At 46.9% G+C, this 21,057-nt stretch overlaps 2 protein-coding genes and 1 pseudogene across 7 annotated transcripts in view; 1 reads left to right on the forward strand and 2 right to left on the reverse strand.

The window, feature by feature from the left end:
• The window catches only part of OTOF (otoferlin), an 88,147-nt gene extending 85,692 nt beyond the window's left edge, over nucleotides 1-2,455 (forward strand). For all 3 annotated transcript variants that reach the window (XM_057558233.1, XM_057558232.1, XM_057558234.1), the window contains 2 exons: nucleotides 23-123; nucleotides 2,185-2,455. In XM_057558233.1, coding sequence (XP_057414216.1) covers nucleotides 23-123; nucleotides 2,185-2,365 — 282 coding nt within the window. In that variant the 3' untranslated portion in view covers nucleotides 2,366-2,455. The remainder of the gene's footprint in view (nucleotides 1-22; nucleotides 124-2,184) is intronic.
• A 1,188-nt stretch (nucleotides 2,456-3,643) lies between these two features.
• The window catches only part of DRC1 (dynein regulatory complex subunit 1), a 54,779-nt gene continuing 37,365 nt past the window's right edge, over nucleotides 3,644-21,057 (reverse strand). Inside the window, exons 9-17 of one of the 4 annotated variants that reach the window (XM_007191281.3) lie at nucleotides 20,388-20,522; nucleotides 19,816-20,048; nucleotides 16,717-16,829; nucleotides 15,437-15,526; nucleotides 14,808-14,894; nucleotides 6,745-6,920; nucleotides 5,488-5,631; nucleotides 5,026-5,128; nucleotides 3,645-3,895 (exon numbers count right to left, since the gene is read on the reverse strand). In XM_007191281.3, coding sequence (XP_007191343.2) covers nucleotides 3,839-3,895; nucleotides 5,026-5,128; nucleotides 5,488-5,631; nucleotides 6,745-6,920; nucleotides 14,808-14,894; nucleotides 15,437-15,526; nucleotides 16,717-16,829; nucleotides 19,816-20,048; nucleotides 20,388-20,522 — 1,138 coding nt within the window. In that variant the 3' untranslated portion in view covers nucleotides 3,645-3,838. Of the gene's footprint in view, nucleotides 3,896-5,025; nucleotides 5,129-5,487; nucleotides 5,632-6,744; nucleotides 6,921-14,807; nucleotides 14,895-15,436; nucleotides 15,527-16,716; nucleotides 16,830-19,815; nucleotides 20,049-20,387; nucleotides 20,523-21,057 lie in introns of all 4 variants that reach the window. The other 3 variants (XM_007191280.2, XM_007191283.2, XM_007191282.3) reach the window with 3 other exon arrangements.
• LOC103003651 (GTP-binding protein SAR1b-like) lies at nucleotides 12,981-14,011 on the reverse strand (annotated as a pseudogene).

The following is a 21,057-nucleotide window of genomic DNA, read 5'->3' on the forward strand; positions in this document are numbered from 1 at the left end:
ACCATTCTGTTCCTCTCTGCAGGGCAAGGTGGAGGCAGAGTTGCATCTACTCACTGCCGAGGAGGCGGAGAAGAATCCAGTGGGCCTGGCCCGCAATGAACCTGACCCCCTGGAGAAACCCAAGTGAGTGCTCTGCTGGCCAGGCCTCTGCCACGCTAGTCCCTGGGGGCACTGGAACAGGAAGGAGGTGCCAGAACCTTCTGGTCTTCTTGCCCTCCACTCTGAGGGCACCTCTGCCCTCTCCGTCCCTTCCTAGGCCACAGCCTCATCGCAGGGGAGCTTCCTTCCTCCTCCCCTTCTCCCCAAAATCCACACCTCCCTCTGAGCCAGAGCATGGGCTGCCAGTACAGGAAAGCGGCACCTCTCCCAGGGAAGGCCCCACTTAGTTGAGTCAAATGGTCTTCCTCGTTTTTGCCAAAGACAAACAGCTGCAGTGGTGGACTTGGGGCTCCAGGCAGCCTTCGTGGCTGGTGGGGTGCCTGGAACCATGAACTCAGCCAAGGGTCGGCCACCATCTTGGCCGGGGCCCTCACCACACCCCAGCCCTCATCTTCTGTGTCCTTCGTCCGTGCTGCCTCTGCTCCCCTTGCTGCTCCAGCCGGCCCGACACGAGCTTCTTCTGGTGCTTGAACCCTCTCACGTGTGCCCACTTCTTCCTGCGGCCCACGTGTCGCTGGTTGCCCCTCAACCTGCTGCTGCCCGCACTGCGGCTCCCACTCCTCGCCCTTTTCCTCTACTCTGTGCCTGGCTACCTGGCCAAGAAGACCCTTGGGGCCTGAGCCCAGCATCCTAACTGGGTCTGGTACTCCTCCCTTCCTCCTGGACCTAGGGCTTATGAGCTGGGCAGCATGTGGAACACACACACACACACACACGCAAGTGCACACACAAGTATGCCCACAAGTGCACACATAAGGATGCAGACAGCAACTTTTAAGCTTTCAAACAGTATCATAGACTCAGAAATGCAAATAACTGTCTTGCATGTTCACATATTAGGCCAGAGAGGAAAAGTAAATTGCCCAAGGTCACCTAGCCATCAGGGTAGAGCTGGATTCAAACTGCCAATCCAGTGTCCTTTGCACTACACCACTCCCTCTCCCAGCAACAATCGGGACAGACTCTAACCCAGTTCCACTGGCAGAAAGAAGTTGATCTATGGACGGGAAAGGGGAAAGGCTTTGGCTGGGATTAGCCACCAAGTCCTGAATAGTGTCTGCCAGTATCCTCCTCCCAACCCCGAGCCCTTTCCTGCCCAAACATCTTAGTAACAAGCACATGAGGAGCACAGCTCGGTGCCAGGCGCTGGGCTGAGAGCTTCCCTTGCACTTTCTCACGTCACCCTTTTACCAACCCCGGAGGCGGGGGTCTACTATTAACCCCATGGCACAAGTGAGGAATCTGAGGCTCGAAGAGGTGCCTAACTTGCCTGTCACCGCTGGGACTAGAGACCGGGTGCCTTGCGCCCACACCCCTGTTCTGCAGCCCCATCTGCGCTGAAAGGCTCTGGGGAGTGTGGTCCATGTCCTCCAGGAGCAGGAGGAATTTGAAGAAGCATATTCAATACTTTGATTTTCCATCTTGACATTTTATAGAACCTGTTGTTTCTGTAACACAGTCAACAGAATGTAAGCTCAACAAGCCCTTCTGGGCTAGGCGGCCCTGCAGAAGGTAGAATAGCGATCCAGCCCTGACAGTGGGCAGGTCGGGGTGAGGGTGGCGTATGCCCCACCGGGGCCCCTCACACCCCTGGCAGGACCTGGTGGGGACAGAGCAGAAAGAGGGAGCGGTTGAGCAACACCGATCTCACTGAGAACATGGGGCAGCACTGGACCGTATACAAGGAACCGCTCAATAGGGGAGCTTCCTAATAATCAGAACTGCCTGCAGTACTGCGGCCGCCTCTTCAAGCGTTGACCTGCCATCACTGCGAGGCTGCGGGAGGTGTGATGGCTGCCCAGCTGCCAGAAATGCCGTCTAGGCCGCGGGAGGAGATGGGGCACCAGAGGGTCCTGCAAAGAGGACAGGGAATGCAGGCAGCAAACCTGGTGCTCAGAGGTGGGCTCAAACCCTCCCTCCAGCACTCAGTACTTTGGGGACTCAGTACTCTTGGGGCCTAGTAGGGCTGAGGGGATGGGGTGCCTTGGAGATGCCACCAACTGACCAAGACTCTCCCTCCCCCAGCCGGCCCGACACGGCCTTTGTCTGGTTCCTCAACCCCCTCAAGTCCATCAAGTACCTCATCTGCACGCGGTACAAGTGGCTCATCATCAAGATCGTGCTGGCACTGCTCGGGCTGCTCATGCTGGCCCTCTTCCTCTACAGCCTCCCCGGCTACATGGTCAAGAAGCTCCTAGGGGCGTAAAGGCCCCGGGGCCTCCCTGCGCTCCCCTCCTGGGCCTGGGCATTTGCCGCTCCTCTGGCATGGAGGCCTCAGGTCCCAGGCGCCTTCGTCCTGCTGTCTGGGCTGGTGACACCCTCCTCCCTGCCTGTCCTCACCACCCCAAGTCTGCTGCTGGCCCGGTCCCTCCCCTCTGGTCCCTGCCTGCAGGGTGGGGAGTGTGGGAAGGGGTGGGGGCCTGCCCCACCTTGCTGAGGGTCCAGAGGAAGCCACCCCAAATCCCCCCCAGGCCTTCCCGTAGAGCTCAAAAGCGTTAATGAAATTAACTGAGAATCGAGAATCACGAGAATCACATCATGGGCCAGTGCCCCGGGCTTTCAAAAGAGTTAATGAGCAAAAAGTATCACCCTCCCCTCCCCCAGACATAATCTTGCAAGGGCAGCCGACACTAGCAGTCTTGGCTCTGCAGAAGTGCGCCAGATCCTTCGCACTAATCCTGCGGGCTGGCTGCTTCCCCGGCCGCTCCACTCGGCAGCCACAGCCCTGGGTGCACAAGCCCAGTCCCTGCCCAGCCTCTGGGTCCTGATGGCTTTCCAGAGCTTCCTCAGCCCAGGCTAGCGCTCGCAAGCCTGGACGTCCACGCCTGGACGCCCGTGCCCCCTTACCCACCTGGCCCCTTCAGGGCTCACCCTTCCGGCCCTCCAGGGGCTGCCTGGAGTTTGCTTGAAGTGCTGCCCCCCTGCCTGCGTGAGCTGGGTTTCTCTTGGCTGTTTTTCCTTTCTCGAGTGGTGATTTTTCTCTTAATAAAAGAAATCAAACACTGAGCTGACAAGTCTGCAGTTGTCCAAGTAGGGGGACTGATGGGGGCCGGGGTGCAGGGTTGGCTGGCAAACTCAGTACAGGATGGACCCCTAACCCTTTGGGGGGCCTTGTGGCCCAGGGTTCAAGGTGGGCCTAAGGTACAGGGCCGTCTGCCCAGGCTGCCCACAGGAAGAGCCTCACACCACAGCCCAGAGGGCACCGCAGGCTGGACCCAGGGGCCCCAAAACTCACTAAAGGGTCCTGCAGGCCCAAGGACAGACTGCAGGCACAGACCCCGAAATGGCCCAAAGTTCCAGCCGCCACCTGCAGACACCAACTTCCCCCAAAAGCAAGAAGGGAGCCCCGTGCCACGGGCCCTGTCCCACAGCTACAAGCCTGTTGTCAAACCACAATCTGAGGCTGGGGACAAAGTCCCCTCGTGACACAGAGGTGGGGATAGGGGCCCGTGTCTCACCTGACCTCTTTAAAGAGATTCAGACACAACTTTTTAAAGACTTTAATCATGCCTGCAGGATACAAGTAACTCCTCTTGTCAACTTATCTTGACAGGCCCAACAACAGCAGCTCTGGAAAACCCAGGGAGTGGGCCCAGGCAGCTCCCCAGGAGATGCCACCTCTGGCACCAACGCCGATACCAGTGTCGGCCCTAACATGACAGCCTTTCGAGGTCTGGCTCTATTTTGTGGGGACCCGGAACACCTGAGTCGGAGGAACTTGCAGTTCAGAGTTTATCTGGAAAAGAGTAAAGGTCATGACACTTCCCCCAGGGTCCCCCTGCCACAGGCCTCCGAATCCCTGGGAGCACTTCCTCCCCCAAACACTTCTGGCTGCCTGGGAAAGCCCGCAGCCTGCCTTCCTCCGAAGCCAAGACCTGGGCTCCTCGTCTGGCTTCTGCTCCAGCTCATCAGGCTCCGGTAATGTTCTTAACCTTCCCCTCTGATCCATTCTCTTGAACCCTCCCCTCCCCTCTTCAGCTGCCCACCCTAGCCCCAGTCTGGCCCTGTGCTTCCCCCCTCCTCCCCATCCTCTTGCCCACAGTGGCCTTGAAGGAAGTATGGACCATACGGTTCCCAAACATCTGAGTCCTGTCTCGGGCCAAGAGGCCATCGTGACCCCCCAGCTCATCACATCCCCCCCTCAGGTGTGGCCTGGGGCCTGAGACCTCACAGGCCACACATCCCCAGTGCGTGGGCGTGTGGCTGGCCTCAGCTGATGACGGAGGACCTGCGCTCAGCCCCGTGTTACGACCTTAAGCACCACGTGGAGGATCCCACAGGAGCAGAGCAGAGCCAGCAACTGTGTTGCCAATGGACTCTTCCCTGTGGAGCGGACGGGGAGATCCTTCCTCCTGCCAAGCCATGGGGAAGTTGCCCCGACTGTCACTGGAGCAGGCACGAGTGGGGGCCAGGGCATATCGGCCCCAGATGGAACCTCCCCTCCCCATGTCACATCCTAGGCCAGACACCCAGGGCTGGCAGAGAGGGAAGAGTCTGCCCTCTGGGCAAGTTACAGAGGCGCTGAGTTTCGATTCTCCTTTTTGTGAAAAAGGGGGAGAATCACTTCCGCCCTATCTGCCTCACAGACTGGTTGTTAGGGACCAAAGAAGGAAATTCATGTGGAAGGGCTCTGTAAGCTGGGAGGCCAGCACTGGCTGTGTCACTGCCTCTAAGAGCTGTCCAGCAAGCAGCCGGTGCTAAAAACGATGGGCATCAAAGGGACACTATTACAGCCCGCATCTCAAAGCTCCCACGCCTCGCGGCAGGGTGGGGGCAGGGGTGACGCCTCACTTCCTAGTATCTCCTCCTGTCCCAGGGCCTCCCCCAGCGTCCCGCCTCCCCTCCCTGGAGGGGCTCGTCACCCACCTTGGAATCTAGATACTGTTGCAGCAGCTGCTGGAGCTCTGTGTTCTGCCGTTCCAGAGAACTGTTTTCTATCAGCAGCTCGGCCCTCTGGGTCAGGACGAGGCTTTGGGCAGAAAAATCGGTTAGCGGCCCATTGAATCCTCCATCCTCTATCAAGTAAGGGCCAGGGGCTCTGCATTTCTATCTGGTTGGAGGTGGAAGAGGACCCCAGAAGTCTCACCCACCAGAGCAGCCCTCCCGCCCTGAACGAGCCAGGCCAGCGGGAACAGAACAGGGAGGGCGGGGCCAGAGGGCTCCTCCCCCAACACTACCGCCCCCCGACAGGAGTTGCCCTTTGGCAGCTTTTCTCTCCAAGAGTTCACGGGACAGGGAGGCGCCAAATGTGGCCGCTCCAAGCAGCATCCTTCTCCTACCTGTCTGCCCGGCTCCCTCCTCCTCCTGGGCCATGACATACACACGTACTGGTATTTCTCCAAGGCTGTGTAGAGAGCGTCCCAGAGGTTCAGGGTGGTGGCAGGGATAACCGTGGTCAGGGCCTTCCAGTACGCGGAGTCCTTTGAGTCGTCTCGCACAACCTTCAGCAGCTTCACTGGTGCCCGAAAGTCCCTGAAGGTTGAGAGCGCTGGTACCATCCTCTCCGCCTGGCGTCATCCAGGCCCCCAAGCAGGGCCCATCACAGTGCCTGCACCTCGCAGGCCTACTGCCTTTCCACCTGTCACCTTCCCACCCAGCTATACAAGTTCATCAGATCGCGGAAGATTCTCAGAAAGAACACGCGCTTATCATCAATGTTCCTGATTCCTGGTGCCATTGTCACCTTTGTGAAAGCATCACTGGAGTTTCATCCACCCGCTTTCTCTCCATCAGTTTACCTCACTGGCTTTATAGCTTATTACTCTGCCTGTTTCTTCCACAAATGTAGCAAAGCAGCTCTCAACATGTATCTCCTCTCCGTCCCCTCTAGGGTAGGCTTCATCCAAGCTGTTCCCTCCCGCCTGGACAAACCTTCCTACCCCTGTCCTTGCATCCAGCAGCAGCCCCCTCCCTGCCGCCAACGTGATCTTTCTAAAATGCAAGTCTACTCAGGGCTCCCCCATGGCTTAAGATCCTTTTCTGGCTCCGGTCCACTACAGGGTAAAGACCAAGACCTTGGGCAATTTGGCTAAGGCTCTCAAGATCTGGCCTGGCTCCTCTACCCAAGCCGGTCCCACTCCTCAGATCCTTGACACTCCAGCCATACCTCTTTGTCATGATTCTTGAACCAGGCCTTTCCCTGTGCTGTGACATCCTAAAATGCCCTTCGCCCCCCTACTTTGTCCACCGAGGAAAACCCAGCTCTGGTGCCATTTCCTCCTAAAGCCCTCTCTGATATGCCAGATGGAGGTGACCACTTCCCCTGAGCAACATGACACCTCCATATGCTTTGACCATTGTTCTGATCACAAAGTGTTCTCCCCACGGGGCCTTCACACACAGCAGATCCCAACAGATGTTCGTTGAATGAATGAATGATGAATGAAAACATGCAAATCGCTTCTACACCCGTTTCTTTCATTGTAATGTCCATGGATTCCTCTCACCCTCCTTCCAGACATCCTTCTACTCACTCCCCCCAAGTTCTGGCTCAGCAGCCTCTTCTCCCATCCCTGGCATCTGTTGGGCCCCCATCCCATCCAGCTTCCCCAGTTCTCAGGCAAGCCCTCCAGCAACACAGCCCACCTGGGTTTCCTCAGACCCGTGACAAAGGCCTCCAGAATCTTGAGAACATCGTTGGGGTGGATGAGCCGGGGAGAAGGCGGGGGCTGTTTCTCCTGTGGCTCCCGGTCCACAAGGCTTCCCTCCTTCTCTCCCTGGGGGTCCAGCTTCTCCAGTGGTGATACGAGGCTTGTTCGCTCCTGTAGAGGAGACACAGATGCCAGGGGTTGATCTGGACAAAGGTGCAAGGGTAACCATGGCTGGAGGTACGCAAGCATGAGTGTATGAGGACAGAAAGAGGAAAAACGGAGAAAAGTTTACAGAAAGTTACAGAAGTTAAGGAAAAGATGCAGAGGGAGGCATTTACACAAAGAAAGAAATAGTGAGGAAAAAGAATGGGGAAGAAGGAAGATGGGACCAGGGAGAGGCACATAAGGAGCTTCAAAATAGTGATAATGTGGGAATTCCCTGGTGGTCCAGTGGTTAGGACTCAGTGCTTTCACTGTGGGGACCCTGGTTCGATCCCTGGTCAGGGAACTAAGATCCCGCATGCCATGTGATGCAGCAGAATTAAAAAAAAAAAACACACACACACAACAGTGATAATGTTTTATTTCTAAATTCAGTTAACAGGTGTTCATTTTATCGATATTCATAAAGCTTATATGATAAAAATATCCTCTTGACTCATAATACAAATTAAATTTTAACTTTTTAATTTTAAAAAGTCCTCCTACTCCTGCCTTGAAGTTCATTCAGTTTACTTCCCATGCGCAAACCAATGTTATCAGTTTCTTACGTATCCTTCCAAAGAAATATATATACATATAAGCACACACACACTTTCACTTTTTCTTCCCATTTTTACATGAATGATACTCTACTACATACATAGTAGAGTTCCACATACCAATAAACCTTAGCTTTTCACATAAATACATAACTTTCTTGTTCTTTTTTTTTACAGCTGCATAGTATTCCATTGTGTAGATGCACCATATATTAATCAATTCCTTAATGATGAAAATTTAGGTCATTTCCAATCTTTTGTCATTTCAAACAATGCTGCGATGAATAAGCTATGATAAACACATCGTTTCAACCGTATCAAGTATATCAATAGACTAACATCCTAGAAGAGGAATCACAGGGTGAAGTGTACTATACGGTTTTGTAATCAATCCTGCCAAGCTGTCCTCACAGAGTCTGCAACAATTTACACTCACACCAGCAAATTATGAGCATGACTGTTCCCCAAATCTCAGCCATCACTATGTGTTATCAAACTTGCAGATTTTTGCCAACCTGACAGATGAAAATGGAATTTGAGCACTTTTAATTTGTATTTCTCTTAATACAAGAAAGCCTGATTATATTTTCACATGTTTAAAAGTTTTTTTTTTTTCAAAGATCAGGTAATCATTTTATTTTTCTATTCCTGACACTCAAATTCATAGGGGGTGAAAAGACAATAGAACATAATCAAAATAACACACAAACACAATTCAAGAACATTTAACCAACTATTATAGCTGTTCTTTGTAAAATACATAAAAGTAAACAGAAACATCTTTATATAAATTAATGCTTAACAATCTGTATACACTGTAAAACAATTGTTAAAATTCACACTAAGATACTAGTGCAAGCAGTGGTGTACAAAAGTGCAAACAAGGTTAGTGATGAAGAACTTATCACCGACTTACCACTTCAACATACTCTGCATTCACTCAAATACTGAAGGCCTCACCACGGAAAACACTTTGATCACTTTTAAAGTTATGTGACTACATTCACCCTGAGTGCTCTTGCCTCAGTATGGCAACTGATTATGAGTCCAGGATAGGAGCAGCTCTAGGGAATCCAGAAACCCATGTGAAGTTGGCCATTCTGATGTGAATCTTTATACTTGATAATGAAAACAATTTCAAGGACAACTTGTATGTCAAAAACTGTAGAACTGTCACCTCCCTTTTCCCCCAAATATTTAAAACTAAAATTAAATCTAATTCCCCTGCTTCATTTAAAATACACGCTGAAGAAGAATTCATCCACTCCAGTGCGGCTTTTCCACAGATAATAATTCTGCATGAAATAACTCAAAAACCTTTCCCATTTCTGTCCTAAAATCTATTTGGGGTGGGGGCACTCCTGAAACAAAGTTTACTTTGAATAAATTTGCTTACTTTACTGTGGTTACTTTGGATTCTGTTTGAAAGTGTGGTCAAAGCCCAGAACAATCAATCAGAGGTATTAAATATATTAGCTACTTAATGTTCTAAATTATGAGGACAAAAATTAACTAGTTCAAAACTGCATCTTCAGTAGACTCTGTAGATTCCCTTTATACTCAGGGATATTTTTGTCCAGGTGTGGGCTGGGGGTATGTGAGGGGGAATGGTTACAGGGTTCAAGAGTAGAAACATGGTTTTAACAAAATCCCAATCACTTTACATAGAGGCACAGTCCTATATTTCTAAGAGCTTGTTCTCTTTCTTTTCTTTTTTCTCTTTATCTTTCTTTCTTTTTTTTTTTTTTTTTTTTTTTTTTTGGTTAAAAAGCACTAATTTGCATTTCAAAAGGACAATGATGGAAATGACCAGAAACATCAATATGGAGCTTTGAGAATTTAGTCCTTAATTGAAGATATACTGTTTTCTGAACTCTTAACTATTAACAACAACAACAAAAAAAATTTAAAGGTTTATAGAAAACTTTTAATTCCCTATTAATTTTTGCATCCAGAAATTTATATTTGCTAATCTCTATTTTTCTCATGCTCTCTTGGAGACTTTTTGAAGCTTCACCAACTTTTACATATGTTTCAAATGATCCAAACAGGGACTTCCCTGGCAGTCTCCATGATTCCAGTGCAGGTCACATGGTGATTCCTGGTCAGGGAACTAAGATCCCGCATGCCGTGTGGCACGGCCAGAAAAAACAAAATCCAAACAATATACTCTAAATAAAATCAACACAAGATTTTCTGAGAGACTTCCTTTTATATTAGCTATTTTCAATGTACTCTGGTCAAAATTTATTTGGCAATAGAAGCCTTGCAAACTTCAGTCATGTAAGTGACTAATAAGACTGAAATGCCACATTGAGTCACATACCAAGTACAGTTTCAGAAAATGTAAACCTGTCTCCTGAAACTCTCAAATCATGTCAACTAGAGGTATTCTGTTTTTAACGATGGAACTTGTGAAAATGTTGGGTTAATCAAATCATTTTGCAGAAGGCAAGAAACACTATTATCACAGCTATTACTCTATTTTAATGATTTATAAGTAGCTTATGTGCTGGAAAGCACTACACAGAAGTGTAAACTAAAGAAAAGAAACAACGTTCTGTGTATACGTTGTAAACCACAGTAAATTTGTATATGTACACAGGCACACAAAACTAAAATTTAGATCTATGCAGGCAATATCTGAATTCATACTTCTTTGGCACTCAAGGATACTGGGTCAACTAAGCCAATGGTGAAGAATATTTTTTCATATGCTTTAGGAAATATCTGTGCCCCAATTTTTAAAAATGCTATAATCTTCAATCTAAAAATTCACCAAGATAAACTGGAATCCATCAATTTAAACAGTTACACAAAACTATAATTAACAGCAGTCATTGAAACAGGTGTGATGTTAATAATCTCTTCTTTAAAAATATAAAAGCCAGCTGAGGCCCTCTATTTTTAGAGTTTTGGACTTAAGATTTTAAAACATCTTTTGAACACTTCCTGATTTATATGGAATCCAATCTTAGCTTGTATACAATAGTGTTAATTACATTTTCACACTTTACAGTGGGAGGAACAAAATTAACCTATGTCCCCAATACTACCATTTACCCAAAAAATACTACGCAAATGTACACACTTGCACAGGCACATACAGAGTATATGTTTTCCCTATGTGCTTTTATTGTTTCTTGGCATTCTCTTAACTTGCTTCTTCTGAAGGAAGCAATGACTCAGTGTATATGCTCTGAGGAGATCTCAGAGCTAGATGGTAAGCCCAATGGCTGGGGAACTCTGAGGCCCATCTCCCTCAAGCTGGCAGGAAAGTACAGCTTCATTTCCAGAGGTTCAGGCTATTAGACTCTTACATCATTGGGAAAATATCCACAGTTTAGCTGTGGTCCACAAGGTGACTTTGTTCCTTTGATCCCACTGACAGACCTAGAATGAGAGTTCTGAAACAAGATATTTTGTACCAGAAAGCAAATCCCCTCTAGAGAAACCAGTAAGCTTTTTCCTTTATACCAATTTATAACACAAATAATTAACTTCTCAATTATCACAATAGATACTAGGAAATACTTGAAGAAAGGCATGTCCCTGTAAATATTGAAAAGATACCAACTACAAGAAGCAGTTACTTTTAATAAGGCTTAATTCTGTTTAGTCAAGACATTAAAAATGAGTACTTTAAACATATCTGGCAGAATAAACCAAGAGGCTGAAATATCATTTGCTACTTTTCCCATGGTGCTACTGATGTTTCTAGGCAGGGAGAAAGCTTTTTTATTTTCGTTTAGAAGGAAGCTGAAAGTGAAATAGAAGGGGTGAATTCCTAAAACTAAATGTCATGGTGAAATGACCTTGTTGGTTTAGCTAACTGGTAATTGCTTCCAGGCATGTCCTTCAATCCTTATTTGCTTCATATATTACATTATTGATGACAGAAGGGACTACAGTAACTCTGATTTGGACAGTAGCTAGAGAAAACACTAATTCTGATATTAAAATCACTCTTGATGGAATTGGAGCAATCTATTCTCAATGGAATTGGTTAAATATACTATAAAACCTTGGTTTATGACAAAGAGAGGAAATCTTAAGCTTGACAGTCTTTAAAAATAAATATTTGGCACTTGTCTTTCAGCTAATTATGGGAATCTCTGACATATGGAAAAAAAGAACTCAATTTCTTAGGAAATTAAAATGCTTTAAAAAGCTAACTAAAATCTTATTAGAAAGTCTATCAGTGAGGCTTGCAGACACTATCACGTGGCAAGCACTGTATCTAAAAACAAAACCCTTTTGTGCTATAAAGTGAGAGCTAGCTGAGAATAACTAAAAAAAAAATAAAATTAAATATATGGATTCATTTTCTTTCCACCAAGAAATAAAATATGCCAAAAATGCAAAAGAGCTGTAGGATAGGAGCGAAATCCCCAAACATCTCAGTGACAAATGAAGCAGAATAGGCTCTTTTTCCTCAGATGCAGGTCTCCACGATGAAACTGCGCACAAGACCCTACTTGTCGTTTGCCCTGGAGAGTACCAATGAGTATAAAGAGACTGGGGAGTACCTCTAAATGTGGGGAGACTGATGCCTGTCACTACTTTTGGTGAAGAGGCACAGAACACCAAACCGGGCGCCAGTAAGCCGGAGCACTTCAGAATCAGACAACTGGAATGGGCCTATCAAACCAAAAATTAACCTTGGATCGTACCAGAAGCTGTGTTTTTCTGCAGAAGGCCGATCCCACAGGGACTAGGACATGGACCCCGTCAGCACTGGTAATGGTAGTGTTACAGATAAAAATACACATGATTCAGAGATAAATGTGGTATAAGGTGCAATCAAACACAACTTGTCTCCTGGAAAATGCAAAAGCCTCTAGGAACTTAGGCATTATTCTAAATATTCTGAAGCAATCTCCTTTCCCAGTAACCCCCTCATATAGATAATATTAAACATGCAAAATTTCAGAGCATACTAGCCAGATAAGGCACATTAAAATGAAACATTTGCCCAACAAGGATGCCACATATTAGGGTTTGCTTTATTGCATGACGTTTGCATAAGAAAAAATAATGAAAACTGTAAGGCATCATGCAATCATCAATAAGCTAATTATTAACTGTTCACTTAAGATAGATGGACACATAATCTAAAATTTAAAAACTAGTTCCAAAAAAGTACATAAAAAATTTAACATGATGAACTTTTAAATATGGTTTACATTTGTAGTTTCATATTGTTAAAAAATGCTTCAAATGTAGCCTGGAAAGTTGCTCTTTAAAAATGGTGCTGGGGGTAATGTCAGATTATAAACTGTAGAAACTAATTATTTTTATGGAATTAGAAAGCTAACATTGTGATATTCAAGTTTACTAGAATCAGTTTTCAATTCTAACTCAAATTAGGTTGATAAAATATTAATAATCTAAAAAACATCTGTTTTCTAACCAACAAAAGTCTATCGAATTCATGTTATGCATGTTGAGTGATCAAATCTCTGAGTAGGCCTGAATGGTGAGACCTTGAACCGATGAGGGCTGGTGTTAAACAACGTACTGCGCCATCCAGCGGAAGCCTTCTCCATAGCCTTGTCTTTTGAGCACACTACACATGAAAACTTCAAAGGGCCGGGCATTCAGTTCTTTCAGAGACACACTGCCCTTTCCTGTTGTCTGAACATATAAACCAAACATCTCTCACAACCTCTCTTCACTGATGGCTTCAGGTCTGTCAATCTTATTCCCAAGAATCAGTATAGGCACATTAGCAACAGTTTCATCTGTCATTAGTGAATCAAGTTCTTCTTTTTTTTTTAAAGAAATTCACGTTATTTATTTATTTATTTATTTATTTATGACTGTGTTGAGTCTTCGTTTCTGTGCGAGGGCTCTCTCCAGCTGCGGCAAGTGGGGACCACTCTTCATCGCGGTGCGCGGGCCTCTCACCATCGCGGCCTCTCTTGTTGCGGAGCACAGGCTCCAGACGCGCAGGCTCAGTAATTGTGGCTCACGGGCTTAGTTGCTCCGCGGCACGTGGGATCCTCCCAGACCAGGGCTCGAACCCGTGTCCCCCGCATTGGCAGGCAGACTCCCAACCACTGCGCCACCAGGGAAGCCCAAGTTCTTCTTTTGATTCTAACAGCCTTTCATGGTCTACACAATCTACCAGAAATACAATGCCGTTGATAGCAGGAAGGTAGTTTTTCCACACTCTTCGAGCTTGAACGTGTCCACCCAGATCAAAAGTTGTAAAGGTCATGCCAGCAATGGTTAGTTCTTCTGAAGTAAGTTGTAACATTGGGACATGTTGTCCAAGTCCGTCATCTTTTAGCATGTGTAGCAATGTTGTTTTTCCCACATTATCCAATCCAAGAAATACCAATTTACCAGTTTTCTTATATAATCCTAAAAACTGTAGCACACTGATGAAACCACTGTAAATCCAGTCAAATATGAAGGACATAGCCAAATCTTATAGGGTCTGCGATTGGAGAGAACACAATTCCTTGCTTGGCGTTGGCCCTACTCACTCTGACACTGAACTGCAAAGAGCGATGGCTGCCGCGGCCCTAGTCCCTAAAAGTTACCTTATTACCTCTTCTAGGAGGTGTTTGTTCATATCCCTTGTCTGTTCCATTGACTTGTGGGTCTTTTTCTTATTGGTTTATGAGAGTTCTTTATATAGTAAGGAAATTAGCCCTTAACTGTGATATGAATTAAAAATATTTCCCCCCTCCTGTCATCTGTATCTTAACTTTGCTTATAGTGATTTTTGCTCTACAGAATTTTTTTAATGCAGTCAAATATGTCCTTTTTTTTTTTAATGGCTTCTGTGTTTTGTCCACTCAGCCAACTCTTTTTGGAAGCATATCAGGATACTCACCCTGGGGCTAACAATACTAAAAACATTTTTTAATTCAAGTTTTAATTTTTATATTAAAATTTTATAATATTTTTAACATGATGACTTCCTCAAAATAGTCAATTACAATCAAGATAGGTATTAAAAATGGGCCCTGCTTTGCAGGAAAGTGCTACGGATCAAAATATTCAGAACTTGGTGAGCCCAGGTCTCATGTGGCTGAGGCCTGGCTTTGAGGGAAGGCCCTGGAAGAGACTCCTTGGGCCTCAGTAGAAGAACAGCATCTCATCGCCAGCCAGCCCTCCCTTTACAAAGACAAAAAGTAATAATAACAAGGGAAATGCTGAGTTAGCTATCCTTGACACAAAACCCTCACTATTTCTCCAGAAGTATTATTCAAAGGCAGCAATGCCCTCTGGGGGCTTCCAGGAGAATTTTAAATGCTCTCTTTTTTATTACATGTCACCTTACCTGGCTGGGAGGTGAATGATGAGCTTGGTATTTGAGGAAGAAGTTTACCAGTTTGTACAAGTCATCCTCACTTTCAATTCCAAGGGCCTGAGGGAAAAATAGAATGACTGCTCAAATACCACGTCAAGAAGCGCCCCCTCCCCCCATGGCTCTGGGAGTCAACAGGCCCTCAGCTCCCAAGAGCAGGGGCCTCGCCCCCCTCAGCAGCCCCAGCGCCTGCCATGGCCCAGAGTACAGGCCATTCAAGCCTGGAAAGCTCGGTGAATCTGGACACGCACATCAGAACAGAGGAACGACGTCAGGTCAGGAACAGCTCCATACAGGCCTGGCGGGCACGAGAATGCTAACGGGGCTGAACCCACATCTAAGTTGAGGGGCGGAGGGGAGAGCCTACGGCTGAGAGCCGGGCCGTGAGAGAGGAACTGACAGAGGAAGGGGTGGGATGGGAGACATCGATGCAACTCTGAGGCCAATTCATGCATGGAAAACAGGTGAAGGGAAGGATATGACAGGGAGCCGGGGAAGCCCCGGGAGCCCCGCATCTACTCCTGGGCTGAGGCAATGCTGGAAAAGCCAGGGGGCTGTCTTTACCCCAGGACCCTCACCCACCCAGCCCTGGGGGGACTCACTGAGAAGATGGCGTCCAGCTTCAGCAGGTAACACTCGCTCTTATCCAGGGGCAGGAGAAGGCTCAGCAGCTTGCTCTCTACGAGGAAACCCTGAGGAGAAGGGAGATGACATCTCCTGTCAGAGACAGGGTTCAGGACGAGTCCCAGGCCCCGCATCCCCCGTCTGGGTAACTAGCCAGGGATGACTCCACAGAGCAGAAGCCCAGGGCTGACACACTGGGCAGCAGGGCCCTCGGAGGAAGGCCTTCCCGGGGTGCCTAAGAGCCCTTCCCAGAGACAAAGTCGATCCTCACGATAGACTGAGTTTCCCGCACCGCAGACGGGTGCGGACTCACCTCGCCCGCAAGCCATGGGGCGAACACCTGAGCTCCCCGCCGCAGTCCAGAGATGATCCAGTCCCGTTCCCCCCCACCCCCGCCCATGTCGCTTCACGCAAACGCTAGTCCCCAGACATCTACCGGACACAGCGGCAGGCAGTGAGCTGGAGGAGAGGAGGGCCGGGGGGAGATGGAGACACCAGAGCAGAACACGGTGCACGTCAAGTGGGGGGGTGAGGGGGGAGAAGACTGGGTGCCCGCTCGGAGTGGGAACAACGCCGGGGGGAGGGCTCCTTGGAGGGGTGGCCACTGGCAGCAAGCCTGCGGACGGAGGGGAGCACCCGCCAGCCGCCGCCTTCAGCTGGAGCTGCCCTCGGTGGCAGGAGCCCCCCCCTCGTGCCCAAGAACTGTCCCAACTGTCCCAAGTGGGGACATCTCAGAAATGAAAATCTGCATAAACACCAATTCTGTTTGGGTACAATAAGACTTCTAGCTGAACCAGCTCCAACGAGGCCTTTACACCAATTAGTTTTGCTAATATACAGTGAGGATATCCAAGGCCTAACATCCCCAGAGTAATTGCAGACTCAGCTCCCAGGGAAAGGCCACCGTCGGTTGTGGCCACGCTACTCGTCAGGTGGATGCACGGAGGCGAGACTGATGCCCTTTCTCTCGCAGATGAGCAATTGTTTGGCTTTTTTTTTTTAATTAGCAGGAGCCCGTTGGCTGGCCTGAGCCAGGCTTGCTGACCACTAAGATAGGACCTGTTGACCAGCCAGGCCAGCTCTGGAGCACGACAGCCTCTCTGCGACCCCACAAAGCCCAGGGGCCGCCCCCAGCACCATCCTGAGGGCTGGTCCACTCCTGCCTCCAGACCACCTCTGGCCCGTCCAGTGTCATCAAAAGCAGCCCTCGAGATGGGCAGAAAGTGGGCAAAGCCACCCACCAGGAGCCCAGGCTCACCGACTCGTCACACAGGAGCATCAGGATCTTCCTGGTAGTTTTCGCTGAAACTTGCTTCGGCAGGTCCAGGTAAGACTCTGGTTCTGAGGCGGCCTCCTCTGCCCCCTCCTCTTCTGCAGAGGGGCATAGAGAGAAGAGAGAGAGAGAGAAAGAGAAGGTGACTCCTTGGCCTGGTTCACTTTGAGGAACAGTCAAACGGCTTTCCTTGAGAAAATTTATGCCTTAAAAGGCCTCTTTAAGGCACTAGCAAGTTTCTTTAGCTGAAGAAAGCCTATCATGCGGGGAAAACAAAAAGGGAGGTTGGGGGTCGAAATAAGAGACTATCTGGAGAATTCTGCCGCTCTTGGCCAGCTTATAAAGCCTCACTCTTACCAATTTCATCTACCTGGAAACATCATACTCAAAATCCAGCCTTGACCAGGAAGTGGTAGGGAGGCCGTGAACCTATTTATTATTTTGGAGATAAATCTAACACATCCACCATATGGTTTCTAAACCTGTAGAAGATTAGAAGCAGCCCATGAAGATGCAGGAAAAGTAGCTGCCTCACAGAAGAATAATATCAGCAAGAACTGGCAGCTGATAGCAAGAGCCAAAATTTTTCTTAATTAAAATTTTAAGTGTTTTATGCTATACATCCCTCATCTGAAAATAGTAATAAAAATCATTGTACTGCTCAGGTTTTACTACTTGCTCAAAAGGTAAAACAAGATAATATATATGAAAAGATTTTGAAAAGTACAAGATAGCAAGTTGCAGGTGGAATGCAAATGGTACCATCCCTATGGAGCAATACCCAGAAAAATTACAGAGGCATCTACCCTTTGATCCAGTGATTCTACTTCCAGGGAAATATCCCAACAATTCACAGGCAAAAACATGAAAACACAAGTGCACAAAGCTATGTATTACAGCAATATTATTACAGCAAAAACGCAAAGAAAACTTGAAATATCCCAAATAACCATCAACAGAGGACTATCTGAATAATTATAGCCCAACCACACAATAGAGCACCAGATAAAAAAGGAATGAAGAGTATTTCTTCTTCCTAGTATAGACTTATCTCCAGGATATATTGTATGTGAGGAAAGCAAGGTGGAGAAAAGCATATGTTCTCATTTACCTAAAAATGGGTTTATATAAAGATATACACATTTGTTTATAATTTTAAAAAGTAACAGAAGGATAAACCATAAATTATTAAATAGTTACCTATAGGAGAGGGACAAAAGAGGATAAAAGCTATACTTTATTGAGTATAACTTGTTTTGTACATTTGACTTTGGAAACATGTAAATATTTTACATAATTATAAAACAAAATTAAATTGTAAAAGAGCAGTCACTAACAATCAAAACTAAAATGAAACAAAAAGACCTAAGCGTGTATACAGTTAGTGACATAACCACATAGAAGCCATTCCAAGTGATTTTAAAAGACAGTAATCTGTCTGTTCATCCCTAGTAGGTTGTATCCTAAGAACAAAAGGAACTGCAAAAAATGTTTAAACTCTTTTTAGTAATCATTTGTTAGTGGTAGGGTTGCTCTTTTATTCTGAGATGATTTTGTGGTCCTGTAAAAAAGTATATGAGTAATTATTTTGAAGGCACTGAGTACCAGGATTTTCAAGTTAGGAGAAAGGAGATACACTTTGATAAGGTTAAGTAAAAAATTCTGGCATCCTGATGATTAGGAAGTATTAGGATTATGTTTTAAAGGTAAAATAAATCATGTATCATAAATACATGATATTTTATGTTTATCTTTAAAACATAATCCTATACCCTTGGCTCATCCACTGAGAAGGCCTGGAAACAATGACCAATCAAAACAGTGAGCCCTCCAGCACCCAGACTATGGTTTCAAAATGCCATTCCCTATTTAAAAGGACCAAGTCTCCTTGGAGGAACGGCTGATTCCAGACTTGAAGCAGGAAAAACATAATGTGAGCCTGGAACATCTGGTCATTCTGGAAAGCCATGAAGCTATCAAAGACTGCTGGGGTTGTGTCGAAAGGACCCAGAAGCCGACATGAAAAGACTCCCGCTGGCCAAAGATGGAATAAGCTGAGCATTAGTAAGGATGATATCTGTAGTAAACCGAAACATCACATTTGTTTAAACCCATGTGTTCGGGCTTCCCTGGTGGCGCAGTGGTTGAGAATCTGCCTGCTAATGCAGGAGACACGGGTTCGAGCCCTGGTCTGGGAAGATCCCACATGCCACGGAGCAGCTGGGCCCGTGAGCCACAATTGCTGAGCCTGCGCGTCTGGAGCCTGTGCCCCGCAACGGGAGGGGCCGCGATAGTGAAAGGCCCGCGCACCGCGATGAAGAGCGGTCCCCGCACCGCGATGAAGAGTGGCCCCCACTTGCCGCAACTAGAGAAAGCCCTCGCACGAACCGAAGACCCAGCACAGCCAAAAATAAATTAATTAATTAATTAAATAAATAAATTAAAAAAAAAGAATAAACCCATGTGTTCATAAGGAAAAATTTAAATAAAACCTCATTGGTCACCTTTAGAAGATGCTAGAGCCCCAGTCTATTTATTCTGAAGACTAGTAAACAGAAAAAAGACTAAGCACTATCCTGCTTTTCCTGTACAAACTGTATCTCAGGGTATCAAATAGCTGATGGGGAGAAGATTCTCTTTTCAGAAGGGTTCCAGCTAATAAATGAAGGCAGAATGATAGAACTTAGAACACCATTGTGCAATCCCTAATGCAGTTAGTGGATCTTAGACAATGGTTATCAATGGTTGCTAACATCACAAAGGGAGACAACTTGGCATCAGTTTATCCCAGTGGAGGTAGGCAACAGTGTATATAGCAAAAATAAAGTGAACTTGAATCTGATCAAGCTTCTAGATCTAACTACCAGTTTATAATACAGGGGAGAAGGTAAAGCTATAAATTAGAGGAAACTTAAAAGTCATATCAACCAATCATGCTCTCTGGACCTCTTAAGCTATGAAATCTTATCCCCCAGATAAGGCAACTGCCTTCAGTTCCCTTATCTGTAAAAGGAATGCGTTGACCCGATGTTCTCAGAGGGCCCCTCCACTCCAGCTCGAAGATGCCATGACTGTTCCAGTCACCTGCTTCCATCAGCACTTCCTCTAAGATTTGTGTGGGCGACTTCTGCTGCTGCTGAGAAATTGGTCCCACATTCTTCAGGAACCAGAAGTCAGGTGCTGTCCAGGGGAGCCCCAGGTGATGGGTATGGATGATCCTGTCTACATCAAAGGCTCTGCTTATCAGATCTTTTACCTCCTCTTCATTCATCAGCCAAATCTCCCGAAACTGCTTGTCATCAATGAGAGCGAAATGCCTGTGAAGGAGAGTTATTGACCGTGGCCAGCTGATTCCAGTGCCAGCCCAGCCCCCGTCCCCACCCCCAATTAGCAGCAGGGCAAGAACCGAGGCAGAGCTGTGGGAAATCCTGGGCCTGGCCCAATCCCTGAGCCCCTGATTCTCACCTGTGAGAACAAGGCAGGTGACACGCAAGTAAAGAGACAGGAAAGACAGCACAAAGGATTCTCTGGCGCCCTGATCCAGCTCCCAAGAAGCAGGTGATATCAAAGTCTGATGAAATCACCGCCACTACCAGCTCAACCCCTGCAACCTCTACCCTAGGGCACATGCCTTGGGACCCACGTCCCTGAAATACCTCATGGCTTTCTGCATCTCCTTGAATTGCATCACAAGGCGTTTGTAGTCTGAGGTTAGGGACTGGTTCTCCTCCTGAAACTGCTTTACCTGCTTGTTATATTTTGATCTCAGATTGTTAAGTACATCATGAAGGCTGGGTTGAAGAGGAAAAAAAAAAGTTAGTCTGCAGCTGAATAGAAGCTGCAATGTATGTTCCTCTTATCTACTATCTAAATCTAGGCTCAGACTTGTGGAAGGTGCGAGAAAACCTCCCAGATATTTCCCCAAACACAGCTCCAGCTGTGATCAAGGAAACGCAAGCAACAGGAGGTAATGGGATCATCCAGAACTAAATGCATTTAAAACAATCCATAAGCCCAAACCCACCGAGAGGTAGCCTCTTATTCAACAATGTGACTGAACCTTCCTCGGCACAGCACTTGTCAGGGTCTACACCTACTGCTGACTCACAGATTTAAATAACCTACCTCAACTTCTGAAACAAGGAAAACAGAAAGGAAAAAAGTAAAACTGCATCACAAGCCTATGATATATGAGTCCCCCAACCCGAAAGAGCTGATACTGTTAACGAGTCCAATAACTCATTCATTCATTCACTCATTCATTCATCAAACATGAAAGGTCTCTTTTGTGCCAAGGATATGTTTGAATACCAAGATGAATACAAA

The sequence above is a fragment of the Balaenoptera acutorostrata genome, chromosome 12, assembly GCF_949987535.1.
Source record: "Balaenoptera acutorostrata chromosome 12, mBalAcu1.1, whole genome shotgun sequence".
Lineage (NCBI taxonomy): Eukaryota > Metazoa > Chordata > Mammalia > Artiodactyla > Balaenopteridae > Balaenoptera > Balaenoptera acutorostrata.